The sequence below is a fragment of the Mytilus trossulus genome, chromosome 10 (genome assembly GCF_036588685.1).
Source record: "Mytilus trossulus isolate FHL-02 chromosome 10, PNRI_Mtr1.1.1.hap1, whole genome shotgun sequence".
NCBI classification, from domain to species: Eukaryota; Metazoa; Mollusca; class Bivalvia; order Mytilida; family Mytilidae; genus Mytilus; species Mytilus trossulus.
Genome location: NC_086382.1, coordinates 73,290,750 through 73,309,122, shown reverse-complemented (window position 1 = coordinate 73,309,122; position 18,373 = coordinate 73,290,750). Strand labels below are relative to the sequence as shown.

At 32.2% G+C, this 18,373-nt stretch overlaps 1 protein-coding gene across 1 annotated transcript in view; it reads left to right on the top strand.

Annotated features, from left to right (window-relative positions):
• LOC134688148 (receptor-type tyrosine-protein phosphatase beta-like) overlaps window positions 1–9,483 on the top strand; it is a 50,789-nt gene extending 41,306 nt beyond the window's left edge. The window contains exons 20-28 of the mRNA XM_063548620.1: window positions 168–249; window positions 1,352–1,442; window positions 3,403–3,479; window positions 3,803–3,937; window positions 4,497–4,622; window positions 6,621–6,772; window positions 7,426–7,564; window positions 8,100–8,196; window positions 9,130–9,483. Coding sequence (XP_063404690.1) covers window positions 168–249; window positions 1,352–1,442; window positions 3,403–3,479; window positions 3,803–3,937; window positions 4,497–4,622; window positions 6,621–6,772; window positions 7,426–7,564; window positions 8,100–8,196; window positions 9,130–9,161 — 931 coding nt within the window. The 3' untranslated portion in view covers window positions 9,162–9,483. The remainder of the gene's footprint in view (window positions 1–167; window positions 250–1,351; window positions 1,443–3,402; window positions 3,480–3,802; window positions 3,938–4,496; window positions 4,623–6,620; window positions 6,773–7,425; window positions 7,565–8,099; window positions 8,197–9,129) is intronic.
• The last annotated feature ends 8,890 nt before the right edge of the window (window positions 9,484–18,373 follow it).

Genomic DNA, 18,373 nt, shown 5'->3' with positions numbered 1-18,373 from the left:
GTTCAGCTAGTCACTTTGTTCAGGTGGAACTTTTAAACCAGAGGAAGAAAAAGTAACTAGTTAATAAGTTCCTTTTGAACTTTTCGGCTAGTTAGCTCTTTCTGCATGGAACTTTCCAATGTCAGAACAAAAGAGCATTTACACTAGCTTGTACATTTATTTTTCAGACCAGTGAAAATAGATAAATTCTATCAACATGTAGAACTTCTAGCTCGTGATTCAGACCATTTCTTTTCCAAGGAATATAAGGTACACATGTATATAGATTAATTTCATTTTTTTTATAATATATCAATTTACCTCATTTCTTTTTAATAGTTTTAATAAATTATAAACTTGTAATTTACAATTCAATGTGAAATGTTATTTTATTTAACTTCTAGAGGTTTTCTTGTAAATAACTTGTTTTTATTGAATGATTGGTGTTTAATGCTTCTTTCAGCACTATTGTGCTATTTCGTTGAGGTTAGTTTTTATTGGTGGGGGATGCCAGAGTACTCTGAGAATCAATGACCTTAGGTAGGAAAACTGAAAGTCATTTATGATTCAAGCGTATTTTTTTGGATTGGAACTCACAACCTTTGTGTTAACTGGCTAGTAAAACAGTATTTCAAATACTTAATAGATAAAGGAAGATATGGTGTGAGTGCCAATGAGATAACTCTCCATCCAAATAACAATTTAAAAAAAATAAACCAATATACATGTATACCGGTATAAATAAATAGGAATTAAGGTAGATCATAAGTAAATGTTTTTTGAGACAGAATTTTCTTATAATTTGGCGAAATGAAGATTTTACTATGATTTTTTTTAAAATATAATAAAAAGTTTGGGTCACCGTGCTATTTTTCAAGCTATGAGTCGTTGAAAATTGCATAAATTTGGTTAGTTTGTTTATGGAAAAACACATAAGAGTGCATAGAAAAAGTTCGATGAGATAGAATTTTGAAATAAATTGTGAGAAGATAGGTTTCGTAATATGCTTTAAGAAAATAAAAAGAAAACATGGTGTCACCAAACTTGTTTTCTTGCCACAAGTAAAAATTAAAAATTTCCCTATAAACCTAGTATAAATTTTGTACTAAAAGAGTTATCTTACCTTAAATGGCTCATTTCAAAAAATTATTTTAAAAACCAAAAAGGTTGATATTTGTTAAAATATTTTGGATAATACAATAAATTAACAAGTTTTCTTTATATAAATAAACAGTCTAACCATAAACTTGCAAATCTGTTTCCAAATTTGCTGATTAGGGCAAATAACTAGACCGATTTTGTACTGTGATTGTACAATCCAAGATGGCGGTATACCATCAATCTACCTTAAAACTGAATTTCTGATTTTAAGGAGTTGAAAGCCATGGCACCAACGCACCCTACAGAGGCAGCTGTTCAACAGGAAGCCAGAACAAAGAACAGATATTCTAATATACTGCCATGTAATTATAACTATGATTGGTTTAATTGTTGATATTCTTTGATTTAGAAAAAAAACAATTATAGAACGAAAGAGACTTCTTTTTATATCACTAGAACACACCTGTGATATCGTGATATCGCGGGTCCGTGACTGAATTAAAGTATATAACTATGCGCAAGACTTATTTTTGTTTTAGTATTGTCATCTGATAAAGTCATGCCGATTATAAGATAGTTATCACAGTTGTCTCTGCTTTCAAATCTTTCTGTATGAACCCGTCTAATTGGAACTTATCAATTATTGGTAATATTAATTATTTGGAAAACAAAAGGTCCTGGGATGGAGTATTTTTTTAATCAACAGCATTGTCCTATATTAGTTTTTAATAAAGTTGAATTCTTTGATTCGCTGTTTTACGTCATGCCCACTAACAAATTGAAAACTGTACCTATACGCCTTATTTTTAGTATTCGTATTGTTATCTTATAAAGTCTTACTGATTAAAATACTACAATAGGTAACAATTTGACAATTTAGTAGTGTCAACCCTGTGATTATGACCCCTGTATATAGCATATCCTGAATACACCGTTTGGTGGTGCGCCTGTCAAATGCAGAACGTACAGATAAGGTAATAGGTAACAGATGAATATACTATTGGTATCGGTATCGGACTCGACCCGGAACTTCTTAATTATTGGCAATATTAATTACGTGGAAAACAAAAGGGCCTGGAGTGGTGTAATTTTTAATCTACACCTTTGTACTATATTAGTTATATATAAAGTTGAATTCTTTGATTCGTCGTTTTTACGTGATGACGGCTGACAAATTGGACCTCGTAATTTTAGTATTATAGATATTACATGGCATCAGTCCCTATAATAGATTTATGCATATTTGTATTGTAAAAATATGGAATATCCATATTACATGTAGAGAGGGTCCACATTTTAGCCGTTTTATGATTTTGAGGTGTAAAAACTTCAAAGGATGGGTAAAATGAAAGAAATATGATGTTAAATTTATTATTATAACCAATATTATTATTTTTTTTAAACTGAGACAAAATTTCAGCACTTACAGCAAAGGACCGAAAAATGAACATAGATTTTTTACTTATTTCCTGAATAAAAAACATGATTTCAAAGAAGTATTTCTAATATTAGTAATTCTTTGACTGATTGACCTACATTTCAATTTATTTCACCTTTGAAATGTCAGCTATTCATCTGTAAGGAAAGTGATTTGATAAATATTTTTTAAAGCTCCAGTTATTTGTCTTTAAATAAATGTGTAACAATGACAAATATGTGTCCCCCTTTGACAAAACATCTGCAAATTTCAAATCGCCTTTAATCTAACTTTTCAGACAATTTTTTTTCAAAGAATTACGTTTTCAAGCTAAAAATATTTTGTTTATGTATAGAAATAACAGTGCATGTATAATTCAAAAACATAAAGACCTGAACATAAACTGCGGAAAACAAGAAAAGTTATGACGAAAATGAGCACCCCACTCTATATATTTATGCTTGCTAAAATAAATTGTTAATTTACTGTTCCAAACTTAGTTTAATAGCAAAGGTTAGATTTTCAAACCAGACATGTAAATGTCAAAGTTGTTGTATTTAAGGAGATCCTAAAATATTTCAGGACCTCCATCATGTAGTTTTATGAAAACCTGAAATATTTCTGGATCTCTTCAATTGGATTTCAGATTATTCATAAGTTTACCTCAGAATATCCTTTAATTGCATTGTGGAGGTCCAGAAATATTATTATGGAGGTCTTGAAATTTTTTATGATACTGAAATCCTAAATGATTTATCAATATCCTGAATTCCAATAATGGAGGATCTGAAATATTAGAATAAGGAATTAATGTATTTATTATTTATTAATGTAAAAGTCAATGATTGACTAAATTGTGATTCAAAGTTATTTTTACTATATATTATTTGTATTTCTATCAACAGTTGACCACAGCCGTGTAAAGTTACTTCCCCTGGATGATGAGGATGGATCTGATTATATTAATGCTAACTATATTCCTGTAAGTTTTTAATCATCAGTACCCATTACTGGGTGAGAATCACAATAATAAGAACTTGCATCTGATTCATATACCTGTATGCAGATTTTCTTGAAACCGCAATAATTAATCCAGCGTTTTCCTTCATTACTCAAAAGTTGCAATAATAAATTATGTCTAAATTGTGACAGTAGTTTATCCTTTTTTTATAATTAAACAATCTGAAAGAAAATTTTAATCCTTGGGTATAATGGGGTAGAAAATTACTTTATTTTCTTGTTGAGTTCACGACAGTATTTTTCTCTTCTAAAGAGTCATAGATTTATCTTTGTATTTATATTTAGGGTTTTAATTCCAAGAGAGAATATATAGCAACACAAGGACCTCTGCCTTCTACTAAAGACGATTTCTGGAGGATGATTTGGGAGCAAAACGTCAGCGTGATTGTAATGTTAACACAGTGTGTAGAGAGAGGGAAGGTAAGTGATTGTAATGTTAACACAGTGTGTAGAGAGAGGGAAGGTAAGTAATTGTAATATTAACACAGTGTGTAGAGAGAGGCAAGGTAAGTGATTGTTATGTTATCACAGTGTGTAGAGAGAGGCAAGGTAAGTGATTGTAATGTTAACACAGTGTGTAGAGAGAGGGAAGGTAAGTGATAGTTATATTAACACAGTGTGTAGAGAGAGGCAAGGTAAGTGATCGTAATGTTAACACAGTGTGTAGTGAGAGGAAAGGTAAGTGATTGTTATGTTAACACAGTGTGTAGAGAGAGGCAAGGTAAGTGATTGTAATGTTAACACAGTGTGTAGAGAGAGGCAAGGTAAGTGAGTGTTACATGTATTATTGTGTTGGGGAAGGTGGTACATGTATTGCCAAAAATAATATATTTTTGAAACCATTCAGAAACAAAATGTAAGTTTAGTTTTGTGACAATGCAGACATATATGATAGAAAAAGTTTGTGAGTGACAATCTATGACTTGGAGTACATAAAATAACTACATACATTTGTACAATCCTATTTTTGTATTTTCAGAGAAAATGTGAGTGTTACTGGCCAGAGTGTGTAAAAGAACCAGTGTATTATGGAGATTTGAGCATAGAAATAGAAAATGAATCTCATCTTCCAGAATATGTTCTAAGAACTATCACTGTAACACTTGTAAGTTTTTCTTTTATTCTTTAATTTGAATATTGCCAAAAGATAACAAATATCAACAACATATCAATTGTCTATAGATGAATTCAAAGTATGATCTTTTAGAATAGTAAAGATATTATTATTAATCAATATTTAGATAAAGAATTTCATATATCTTTTCATTTAAATTTCACAATTTAAATAATTTTTTATAATATCTTAAGAACAGTCATTTTATTTTCATTTCTAATAAATATTCTTGAATGGACATGTTTTAACAAATAATTTGAAATGATATTCATACACTGTTTTAGGGAAACAAACGTAGAAAAGTGAAACATGCTCACTTTCTAAAATGGCCAGATTTTGGTTGTCCAGAGACAACATGGCTACTGGTAGAATTTATAAGATCAGTACAGGTGTTTACACCTTATTTTAATCCTGGTCCCATTGTTGTCCACTGCAGGTATCAGTTTATATGGACTGGTTTCTTGTTGTAAAATTTCTTTTCTTCAGCTCAAGAAAAATCATTAAGAATCTGAATAACAAATGATTTAAGAGCTTTCTGCAGGTGAAGATTTCTAAAACTAAATTGTCATTTGATGTGACAAAGAAAAAGCTTAAACCTTTGTTTTTGAACAAAACAGTTCAAGTTTAATGATAACAACAGCAAAGGATGCTTCTATTGCAAAAAGGAGCCTACTGATATAATTTTCATCCAAGGTAAATCATTGATTCCTTTGAAATTGTTTTGGATGTCATTAGCATTAAATTGAGCTAAATGAAAATGAATATCAGCAACAAGACAAGTCTTGAATTATTCAGAGTAGATTTTAGCCTGGTAGAGGAACCTCACCCAAACACCTTTAGTTTTTTAAAGTATACAATTTTATTTTAGTATTTTACCCAGCATGCTATTAGTGTATTGTAGAAAGTACCGCACACTTTAAATCCCTTTTCCTTCCATTTTTATATCCCCACTTTAGAAGTGTTTAGTTTGTCCATCTGGTCATCCCAACAAATATTTTTGTCACAGTTTTCTTAGAATCTGGAGCACAACATGGCTTTGTATTGGTCAGTATCTTGACTTGACAGTGATTGTTTGTATGGTGTGAAGTCCTAAGTATTGCTTTCTGGACAGTTTGGATAGACAATCAGAAAGTGTAAAGTTTCATTATTCCAGTGTATACCTCATTCAATATAAGACAAAATCACGGAATCAGTTATATAAATTTGTGAGCTCTACTCATAATTAGTTTTCCATATTGTATAGATCTACTGTGGTCTTGTTAATGTGTGATTGTCCTTGTAACACTGTTACTACTGCTTCTGTTTCAGTCTCTATGTGTTTAATTTTAAAACCTCTATATCCAACCAGCCGTTATCAATATTTAAAGAAACAAATATATCCACTGGGGGATCCAGAATTTTTCATTAGTGGGGGCCCGCTCCTGTCATGCTTCAGTGGATCCCTATATAATTACCAAATTTTTCTTAGAAAAAGGGGGGCTGCTCCTCCCCCCCTAAATCCCCCTCTGATATCCATATGCAATTCCTCTTGGTTTATTCTTTTGATTGAGGTTTAGTTAGGTGAGATGAATTGTATATTTAAAGTTTTCATTTTTGATTTAATTTACAATTGCACATAAAATCAAAGTTTTTTTTCATGGATTTTGTTGTACAGGTGAACTACAATTTAAAGTAATTAACAAGTTTTCTGATTTATAAAATTTGTTTTTAATTAATTTAAAAAATAAATGACTAGAGTAGTTGTATTGTACATCTTGATTGAAGCATGTAAAAAGGTTGGAAATGCAAATTATTTTGTAGACAGGAAGCTAATTTTAAAAGCTATGTTTATCTTCAAGATATTTACGAATTGTACTGGTAAATTTGAAGGTTGAAGTACAGCGTTTTCATAGATAATATTTTTTATTCCTTCACTTTTCACATTCGTAATTTTATAAATGTTCCACATTTATTCTGAATGGAATATTATCCTGCATGTATTTATTATAGGGAAATATCCAGAAACGCATAATGCATTTCCTGTACTTAGCATGGCCTGATATGGGCGTTCCTTCCTCTACAGACAACATGATTTCATTGGTCAAAACTGTTAGATCACATATCAATCCAACAATGAAAGGACCAATGACAGTCCACTGCAGGTATTATATTCCTTGACTAAAACATACATATTAAAAGATAATTACGACAACAATACATTTGATTTGCATCTATTTGTTCTTTTTTAATGAAAAGTTCAATAGTCAGACCTAATCTATTATTTGTAAAAGAGTTACCGTGTATCTTCCCATGCAATATTGATTATGGAATGTAGAACCGCATAGCATTTGCTCTGAACTTTGATTTCTCTAAAATAGTTATGAATTGTTAAAAAAAGTGTGTTTTCTTCTTATAGTTATTGCCATTGTATGTTTGATAGATAAAATATGCACAATTTGAGGTACATTAAAACTCTGTTCTTTTATTTGAATTGTTTTAAATTGAATAGCTGACTATGCAGTAAGGATTTTGCTCATTTTTTATTTTTTTTAAATAGAATAGAATAGAATAGAATAGAAACTTTTATTTTAAGTCAGTTTACATGAAATATTACAAACATAAGCTCTGTAGAGCTTTTTGCCAACATAAAGGATTAAGTGACCTACAGCTGTTAACTATAATATGTCATTTGATATCTGGTGGTAATGTGTCTCATTGGAACCAGATCTTCTTATTTTTATATCTGACACTTGTTTAAAGATTAGAATTTAATTTTACGATTATTCTCACAACTTTTCCTGATGTGTTTCTACAGTGCTGGTGTTGGGAGGACAGGAACATTTATAAATGTAGATGTACTACTGCATCAGTTAGACAATGATTATAACCAGATTGATATCTTTGGAGAAGTTCTGAACCTGAGGAACAATCGCTGTAACATGGTACAAACAGAGGTAGGTCATTAATCAGGAAAAAGGGTAACAATTGGTCATGAGGACCCATGACGGTAATGTGCTACAAATGATGGTAAATCCCCTTTATATATGCATTAGGGAATGATAAAAAAAATAGTCCAATTAAACAACTATGGCTAAAATACAAAACAATTATAACAAAATATTGCACAGAATCCTAAAGATTGATCATCAAAAACCTGGGCTCATTTCAGGTGCTCTAGAAGGATAAGCAGATCCTGCACCACATGTGGCACCTGTCATGTTGCTCCTCAATCACATGTGGCACCTGTCATGTTGCTCCTGCAAGTAAAATTCAAGTCTCATTTAGTAATAAAGGTTTTGAGGAAAAGAGGAAGGAATAGTGAGAATGACATGTGGAACATGTTCATGATCATCTTTGACATAGATATTCAGTAATGGTCAATCATATTATGATGGCATCCTTAAAAATTATGAAGGAATGACTTCAACTTCACCATTTGTGTTGAAGAGTTCTGATATTGACTATCATCACTATTATATTGTTTTCCAGGACCAGTACGTATTTATCCACCATTGTATTAGTGATTACATCCTGGCCTTGGCAGAGGACACTGATGAGGAAGAGGCTGTTGATGGAGGGGATGAGCGTAAGTTAAAGAGCGGTGCTTTTTTTCATTATAGGATGGAATTCTGACAAATATATTTCTACCTGTATTGTTGCTTATATCAAGAGAGGTGTTTACAGAGTTGATAATGCTCAGAAATATTCAGAATGTCAAGTTCTGCCTGCTCTCCTTTTTGTAAAGATTCATCAGAGGACTTCTTACATGAGTAATTTCCCTTCAGTTACCATTATTTTATTGAATATTTTTATTTTTGACTAATTTCGTGAAAACTATAAAAAGATAAAAAGAGACCTATATAAAAACAAAATAGCAATGTTATCAACAGGAAAAGCAAGAAACGATCTTCAACATAAAAATAGTCAAATGACTCCTATTTGAGTTTTTGCCCTTAAATGATGAATTCTTTTGAACAATATTTTGTGTTTTTGCTTGTTATCTTGAAAGCTGCAATTGATAGAGAGTAATAAGCATAGCAAATAAGATCAGCAGATCTACAAATATGTCAAAACATGGCTGAAATTGCCAGTTGACTCCCTTTAGTAGTTATTGCCTTTTATTGATTATTTTTGCTAATTTTTGCATTTTGATACTTATCTTTCAAACCAAGAGAGACTAACAAAATCATGGCAAAATAGTTATCAAAGGTACCAGAATTATAATTTAGTACGCCAGACCATGTTTCGTCTACATAAGACTCATCAGTGACGCTCATATCAAAATATTCATAAAGCCAAACAAGTACAAAGTTGAAAAGCATTGAGGATCCAACTAAAAACATAAAACGACAAATAACAGTCTACATAACATAACATTAAAAAGTAATGACGGAGCGACATGAACCTCACAAAAAACATGAAATTATCCCAGAATTTCATGAAGAGTTCAAAGATAATGAATATGTGAAATTGATTGTAAAACATTTTACTAATATTCTTATATTTTATTTATTTTCAGCAATGTATCAGAATGTTCCATCAAAAAAATAACTGACCAGTGAAGGTGTTAATGCTGGGAATTTATGTTAGCTAGTTTTTTTTGTCATGAATTGTAATGATCATTGGTATAATTATTTCATGTTTTTATCTTGTTAAGTAGCCATCCATCATCATCATCATCATCATCATCATCATATTCATCTTTTTATCTAGTCATAACAGCAGTTTGAGGACTTTGTTAGTTTGTTAATTGCTTTTTATTGTGTTTGCATCATGTATCTTGTCAATGGATTACCGGTACAATATTGTTTTTTAACTGACTTTGTTGATAATAAAATTGCATGCATCATAATATATATATATGTTAATCTCACAGACAATCAAAAACAATTTTGTCACTTTTACTTAATTATTTTTGTTGAATTTGAAATTAAAACTGAGTGAATTGGGCAAAATCTTTTATACATTGAAATACCAAAACACTGTATTCACCAGATGAATAAAAAAAAAAGGGTTTATTATATACTGACGTTGCAATACTGGATTCAGTATTTTCGTTGGATACCCTATTTTTGTGGATTTTGTGAGTACAGGGGAACCACAATTTCAAATATTCAAGAATAACATATTTTCAATAGGCTTTGTTTAAAGAGATTGGTTAAACCATGAAATTAAATACCCACAAAAATGCAATTTTTCCACTATTCATGATTTAATGAGTTTTCTTGCTTTATTCAACATTTTAACAGTGCAATCTATAATCTCTTTGCTCGGTCCCTGTAAAATAACATGTTTTCTCAAACCAAGAACTTGAGTCAAGTGATAATGAGTCCCTAGTAGGACAAATAGTGTGTTTTTGAATATTGTTTTCCTACAATTGTTTTGTTTGACCTGTGATTATTATTATCTTATTGTATGATGTATAAAGACATGTATTGATATGAAATGTGCTGCTGTATTATGAATGCTAACCTCAAACAACCTATTTATGTAAAACTTTACAGAATGTTTATATATGGAAGGAAGGTATAGGTTTAATCACCTACAAAAAAAGTCTCAAATATGTACAATTTTATTTATAAATAAAGAAACCTTATTTATATTGTTGTACAGTAATTTATCAGTCGTTCTGTAGATTGAATATAATATCACTAATGGATCCTTACATTGGGTATACAGTTAAGAACAAACACTAAATATGCAAAGAATCATGTCTCCTTGCACAGTGATATACACATGATATCTACTACAAATTGCAGCTGCCAAAATTACAGTAAAGATGACATAATTTATCAACAGAATAATAATTTTTGAGCTTTCTGTCATTAACTAAAAACGTTCTTTGATTTAATTTAATTTTCAATTGCTTCAATGGACCTATGGTTATGATAAACCAGTATTATGAAGTTTTATTTCTCTTTGTAGACTTTTTGTTTTCTTCTTTGTACCCAATAGTGTTCTAGTGATTTAGATCAAAGATTGATGGATATGATATATAAAAACGTAGCTAAATCAAAACACATTTTAGTTGTTGCATTTAATGATTGTCTCCCTTGTCACAATATTCAGTATTTTCTGTTGTAGCATTAATGATTGTCTCCCTTGTCACAATATTCAGTATTTTCTGTTGTAGCATTTAATGATTGTCTCCCTTGTCACAATATTCAGTATTTTCTGTTGTAGCAGTAATGATTGTCTCCCTTGTCACAATATTCAGTATTTTCTTTTGTAGCATTTAATGATTGTCTCCCTTGTCATAATATTCAGTATTTTCTGTTGTAGCATTTAATGATTGTCTCCCTTGTCACAATATTCAGTATTTTCTGTTGTAGCATTTAATGATTGTCTCCCTTGTCACAATATTCAGTATTTTCTGTTGTAGCAGTAATGATTGTCTCCCTTGTCACAATATTCAGTATTTTCTGTTGTAGCAGTAATGATTGTCTCCCTTGCCACAATATTCAGTATTTTCTGTTGTAGCATTTAATGATTGTCTCCCTTGTCACAATATTCAGTATTTTCTGTTGTAGCAGTAATGATTGTCTCCCTTGTCACAATATTCAGTATTTTATGCTGCAACATTTAATGATTGTATCTCTTGTCACAATATTCAGTAATTTTCTGTTGAAGCATTTAATGTTTGTCTGACCCTTGTCAAAATAATCAGTATTTTCTGTTGAAGCATTTAATGATTGTCTTCCTTGTCACAATGTTCAGTATGTTCTGTTGCAGCATTTGATAATTGTCTTCCTTGTCACGATATTCAGTATTTTGCGTTGTAGCATTAATTGATTATCTCCCTTGTCATAATATTCAGTATTTTCTGTTGTAGCAGTTAATGATTGTCTCCCTTGTCTCAATATTCAGTATCTTCTGACACAATATTCAGTATTTTTTGTTGCAGTATCTAATGATTATCTCCCTTGTCACGATATTCAGTATTTTTAGTTGTAGCATTTATTGATTATCTCCCTTGTCATAATATTCAGTATTTTCTGTTGTAGCATTTAATGATTGTCTCCCTTGTCACAATATTCAGTATTTTCTGTTGTAGCATTTAATGATTGTCTCCCTTGTCATAATATTCAGTATTTTCTGTTGTAGCAGTTAATGATTGTCTCCTTTGTCTCAATATTCAGTATTTCCTGTTGCAGTATCTAATGATTATTCTCCCCATCTCCCTTGTCACAATATTCAGTATTTTATGCTGCAACATTTAATGATTGTCTCCCTTGTCACAATATTCAGTATTTTATGCTGAAACATTTAATGATTGTCTCCCTTGTCTCAATATTCAGTATTTTCTGTTGTAGCATTTAATTATTGTCTCCCTTGTCACAATATTCAGTATTTTATGCTGCAACATTTAATGATTGTCTCCCTTGTCACAATATTCAGTAATTTATGCTGCAGCATTAAATGATTATCTCCCTTGTCACAAAATTCATATTCAGTATTTTCTTTTTCGGCATTTAATGATAGTCTCCCTTGTCACAATATTCAGTATTTTATACTGAAACATTTAATGATTGTTTCCCTTGTCTCGATATTCAATATTTACTGTTGTAGCAGTTCAGGAGGCACTATAGTCCGGCGGCTTTGTGAAAAATTGTGCACATCCTGTTACAAGCATGAAATTTGGCAAAGACCTTCCTCAACTATTACTCTTTTATTTCAGATATGGAGGCATTTGAAAAAAATGTCTCACTTCCGGTAAAATCCAAAATGGCGGACGTCATACTTAAATCAGCCAAATATCGAAGGCTAGCGTGTAAAAATGTGTTATTATCATGCTACTATCATAATATTTGGTACAGACCTTTGTTTTTTACTACTTTTTGATAAATTAAATAGATAAGATGTCTTTAGAACCCCACTTCCGGTTAAAATCCAACATGGCGGACATTGTACTTAAATAAGCTAATTTTTTAGGGAGGGTAATTGAAATGTGTTTTAACGTATTGCTACTATCATTACATTGTGTAGGAACCTCTCTTTGGTGCTTCTGATGAATACAATGTATAAGACATATGTCTTAAAAATCCTTACTTCCGGTAATATCCAAAATTGCGGACATAGAAATATCATTTTTTTATTCAAATTTCAACTTTTTTCAAAATGTAAAGAAAATGATTTTATTTTGTGTTGGTCATTAAACTTTTGGCTTTAAGTTATCCCCAAAACCACTTATTCTAGCATGTTGTATATGTTTAGATATAAAGTTGACACTTCCGGTAAAAATATGACGTAAATTTCAAAGATGAGTGCTCAATCTATTTCTTCGATGTAGAGTTTTGGATAGATTGATTAAAACAAAACAAAATCACTATAGTATTAAAAAATATTTAAAATTACTACTATTTGGCCAAGAATACATGATTATTCACAGTCACCACCACATGCACTCATCGCAGTGCACGGAATACCCGGTTTTCCACATTAAAAATGACCGCGGCATCCTTTCTTACATCAACAATGTACAAGCTTCTGAAAAAATTATGAGGTCTCAGAAAGAGTTTTTTTTAAAGGGACCCTCTTTGTCCCTTCGCAATCCATTAATGACTAGACTAGGTAATATAAGAGTCAATCCCAAGCTTGTCTCACTAAACACCTGCATTAGTATATTGCACGTTTTACATGCTTGAAAAGACTAGGCCAAGTCGTGGGAATAGCCTCACTTATAATGAACTTTCCATTTTGTGCAAAATTTGATTTTCTTGCTTCGTTAATCATGTTAGCTCCATCTGATAAGTTTGTGCGATCTTACAGTAAAACCCCGGTGATAAAGGCTGATCAATCATCATTCTTTATGTTAAAGTCACATCTTCAAATACCATCAATGTCTCCCACACATTCTTTTTTTCCTTTTAAAGTAAAGAGAGAACTGTATCACAACCGGTAAAGGTATGGGTCAGAAATAAGTGTGTGTGATCACTCATTGCCTAGTGCATTTGAATGGCCATTGATAGATATTATTCCAAAGATTTTTGCCTCCCCAAACACAATCCATAGTTTGTCTGCCCCTATGTCACGGAATAGCGAAATAGTATTGACAGCATCATCAGTGACTGTTTATCATGACTCGTTTAAGTTCGTGTTTCACTGCATCAATCACATGCACCATGATTTAAGTGTCAGTCTCTTATGTGAACATGGTGCTACACTTAAAATAACTACAATTGCTACAACTACCATACTCATCAAAGACTTCATCCACTCTTGTTACAGTTTCAAGGTATTTTATCAAGGTAAGGACATAATACCCAATCATCATACTCGTTCGGAAACACTTTTAAACTGTAACAACAGTGAATGTAGTGTCGGATGTGAACATAGGCAATACTGGTAGTTTGAAAGCTGCTAAAAGAATCAAGAGCAACATTTAGGGGAAAGGAAATACACAGACGAATCCAGGATTAAAAACATCCTCAAAATTGGCAAAGTTTTCTGAGAGATGACGACAGTAAGAAAGACTTTTTAAGTTTTCATTCACAGCAGCTTGCTCAATACAATTTTGAGTACAAGGGTGTTGAAGCAACAAATGTTCGGGATGTTCAGTGTTATCCAACACTTGATGATGTTTCAAGTTTAGCACCATGTTTACACGAAGAGGCTGACACTAGAATCAAGATCGATGAGTCTGATGCGGTGAAACACAGACTTAAATGAGTCATGACTCAAACAGATACTGATGTCATTGCTGTTTCGCTATTCCGTGACATAGGGGCAGACAAACTTTGGTTTGCATTTGGAAGGGAAAAAGTATAAGATATATATCAATCAATGACCTTTCAAATGCACTAGGCATTAAAAGATAACACGTTTGCTGGAAAAGGAACTGCGTTGGGGACATTAATGGAGTTTGAAGATGTGACTATAACATTTAGAATGATGATTGACCAGCCAACATCACAATATGGATTTGATAAGTTTAATGTCATTGAAAACGATACGTGGTTTTGTTGTAAGATCGATGGTTAACAAGACAAGAAAATATGTGTTTTTGGAATTTAACGATGTGAGAAACAAGGCCACAGTTTTTGTAAATGTTGGAAATCAGCTCTCCGATTGTGAATTGCGGCCTAACGAGTATGCTGATTGGGTATTATGTTCTTACCTTAATAAAATACCTTGAAACTGAAATACAAGTGGACGAAGTCTTGGATGCGTATGGTAGTTATAGCAACAAATGGTCAGAATATTCTATCTTATCCACCACGTGATGTATTTCATGTTCAGCACCAAGTTCACATTTAGAGGCAGACACTAAAATCATGGTGCTTGTGTCTGATGCAGTCAAACACGAACTTAAACGAGTCATGATTCGAACAGGCGTTAATGATGATGCTGTCACTACTGTTTCGCTATTCTGTCACATAGGGGTAGACGAACTATGGATTGTGTTTGGGAGGGCAAAAGACTTTGGATTAATATCTATCAATGGCCTTTCAAATGCACTAGGCAATGAGTGATCTGAGTGATCTGACCCACTTATTGTTATCCATGCCTTTACCTGTTGTGATATGGTCCTCTCTTTGCTTGAAAGGGAAAAAAGACTATGTGGGAAACATTGATTGCATTTGACTTTAACAAAAAGAATGATGATTAATCACCAGGGTTTAACTGTTAGATCGCACAAACTTAACAGATGGGTATAGCATTGTTAACGAAGCAAGAAAATAACTATTTGAGCAAAAGGGAAGGCTTTTTGATGCTATCCCTCAACTTGGTCATGTCTTTTCCAGCATGTTAATAATGCAATATACTTAGGTAGGTGTTTATGGAGACGAGCTTGGGATTGGCTGTTATGATACCCACTCAAGGCAAGGACAAAGAGGATAGCTTTTCAAAAACTCTTTTTGAGACCTCATCATTTTGTCAGAATCTTGTACATTGTGGATGTAAGAAATGATACCGCGGTTATTTTTAATGTTGAAAATCATTTTCTTTACATTTTGAAAATTTGAATAAAAAAATGATATTTCTATGTCCGCAATTTTGGATATTTAAAGAAGTAAGGGTTTTCAAGACATATGTCTTATACATTGTATTCATCAGAAGCACCAAAGAAAGAATCCTTCACAATGTAATGATAGTAGCAATACGTTAAAACACATTTCAATTACCCTCCCTAAAAATTAAGCTTATTTAAGTACAATGTCCGCCATGTTGGATTTTAACCGGAAGTGAGGTTTCTGAAGACATCTTATCTATTTAATTTATCCAAAAGCAGTAAAAAACAAAGGTCTGTACCAAATATAATGATAGTAGCATGATAATAACACATTTTTACACGCTAGCCTTCGATATTTGGCTGATTTAAGTATGACGTCCGCCATTTTGGATTTTACCGGAAGTGAGACATTTTTTTCAAATGCCTCCCTTTCTGAAATAAAAGAGTAATAGTTAAAGAAGGTCTATGCCAAATTTCATGCTTGTAACAGGATGTGCACAATTCGTCTGAAATATGCTTGTAGCTGCCGGACTACTAGATAGATTTCCCTTAACAGAAATTACTGAATATTTTGATAAGGGATATAGTAAACGTAAGTTTATCAACAAAAATTTGAAGGTGTTTTGGGAATAGAAATATGTTCACTTTGGTTTTCTTTTAACCGTCAAAAAAAAGGCCAAAGTAGGTAGTCTGTTTGAATTTGCAGGAGGTACAAGGATGCAGTAATGTCCTGTAATAATTGGGACATTAGATATCATGCCTTGTAGAAATATAATGCCAAGCTCTCTACACATTAAAACCCATTGCAACAACTCTTTGAGGGGTCATTGGGCAGCCTATTGCAAGTCAAAATATCTGTATCCAGCCAATATAAACTTAATTTCCAGTGGCAATCCAAGTTTCCTGTGTTATGTTATATTCATTGTTAAATTGTTCTAAACATGCTAGAAAATTTTGTGCCACTGATTGTTAAGTAGTCAAAAATCTACAAACATAGTGTAGTGATTATCTTATCACAATATTCAGTATTTTTTGGTTGTAGCATTTATAGGTTGTCTCCCTTGTCACAATATTCAGTTATTTTCTGTTGTAGCATTTATAGATTGTCTCCCTTGTCACAATATTCAGTAACTCGAATTATTCAGTGCCCTCTATCCATTACTTTTCGTTAATGGAGTGATCGTAGTTTAGTTTAGTTTAAACATATTTATTTAGAGTGGATTGGGAAACAAGTTTTGCAACTTATATTAATCCCTTTCCACTTTGCGGATGGGAGTGCTGCCTTGTAGCGGTATTAGCCTACTCTTTTTCGAAATCTACAATGGTGTCTTTAACGTGCAAGAGATATGGCTCTCTCTTAACACGGGTCAGTCATTTATCGTCCACTTCCGACGGACTATCATCATTTCCTCAAGACCATACTCGCAAATGGTGTTAAGGGAGAGCCGAAAATTGAGTTCCTGAAATTTTCATCCCAAACAGGAATCGAACCAGGAACCTTTGTGTTAGTAGTCCGATGCACTAACCACTAGACCACGGCTCTCTCGTGTGATCGTAATATAACGACTGGATTATTCGGGTTATATTTTCTGTTGTAGCATTTGATAATTGTCTCCCTTGTCACAATTTTCAGTATTTTCTGTTGCAGCATTCTATTATTATCTCTTTTATCATAACATTCAGTATTTTATGTTGCAGCAAAAGTTTCTATCCCTTCCTTACTTATTTTGTCAAAAAATTACCTTACTTATTTTGTCAAAAATTTTTTTTTTTTTTTATCAATATCCCTTTTCATGATCTTACAGCTTTGTGCTTTGTATCGTTTTGTCAGAGAAAAAAAATCCTATACAAAACTGAGTTTTCTTGTACCCTTGCTGCAATATTTACAATGATAACTCAAATGTATGTGGTTAATATACAAATGTGATTGTGTTGGAAAATATATTGTTCACACCATACAGAAAAAAATATGTGCTGTTGTTTTGTAGTTTTCTCCCCTCTTGTCTCTAAAGTAAAAGATTTCCATACATCTATGAAACAATGGTTTTCCATTGCAAATATAAAACAAATTTTATATAATAAGGAATTGCCTTTATGGTATTGTGGTTGGGTGTTGGTTGCCTTGGATTATGGGTTTTGTTCCTAGGTTGTGTCAAACAAGAGACTTATATTTGTTTATATTTGCTATTTATTATTCACCACTAAGCCTATTGCTTTCAGATGGGATGGTCTTGCAGTTAACTGTTATCCTGTTTTTATTTAGCATGTTAAAATTCCAGCTCATCATGTTGATCTAGCACGAAGCAGGGTTCATTTTCATATCTCATTAACATGTTCTAAATCTCATATTTATGTCAAATTTGTCGTTGCATGTTTAACACCGATCCATCATCATCATCTAAACGAGGTGCGAAACAATTAATTCTCTTGTCTGCAAAACAATCTTTTGGTACTGTGTGCAATAACTAACAGGTTTGTCATATGTTTCCTAAACATTTAGGCAACTACAGTACTACTCTAACATCGTTAGATTGATTTTCAATGCACTATATATATATCATCATACATAATATACGAGAAATTTGCATGTATTTATACGTAAAGTTACATCCGTAGAATTGAGAATAGATACGGTGAATCTGTCAAAGAGATAACAACCCGACCAAAGAGCAAAAACCAGTCAAAGGCCACAACCTGGTCTTCAACGTAGTGAGAATATCCCGCACCCGTAGGCATGCCACAGCTGGCCCATACTAGCACAATAACTTAAACTGGTTCAGCAAAAATAGACGCCATACTAAACTCCGAA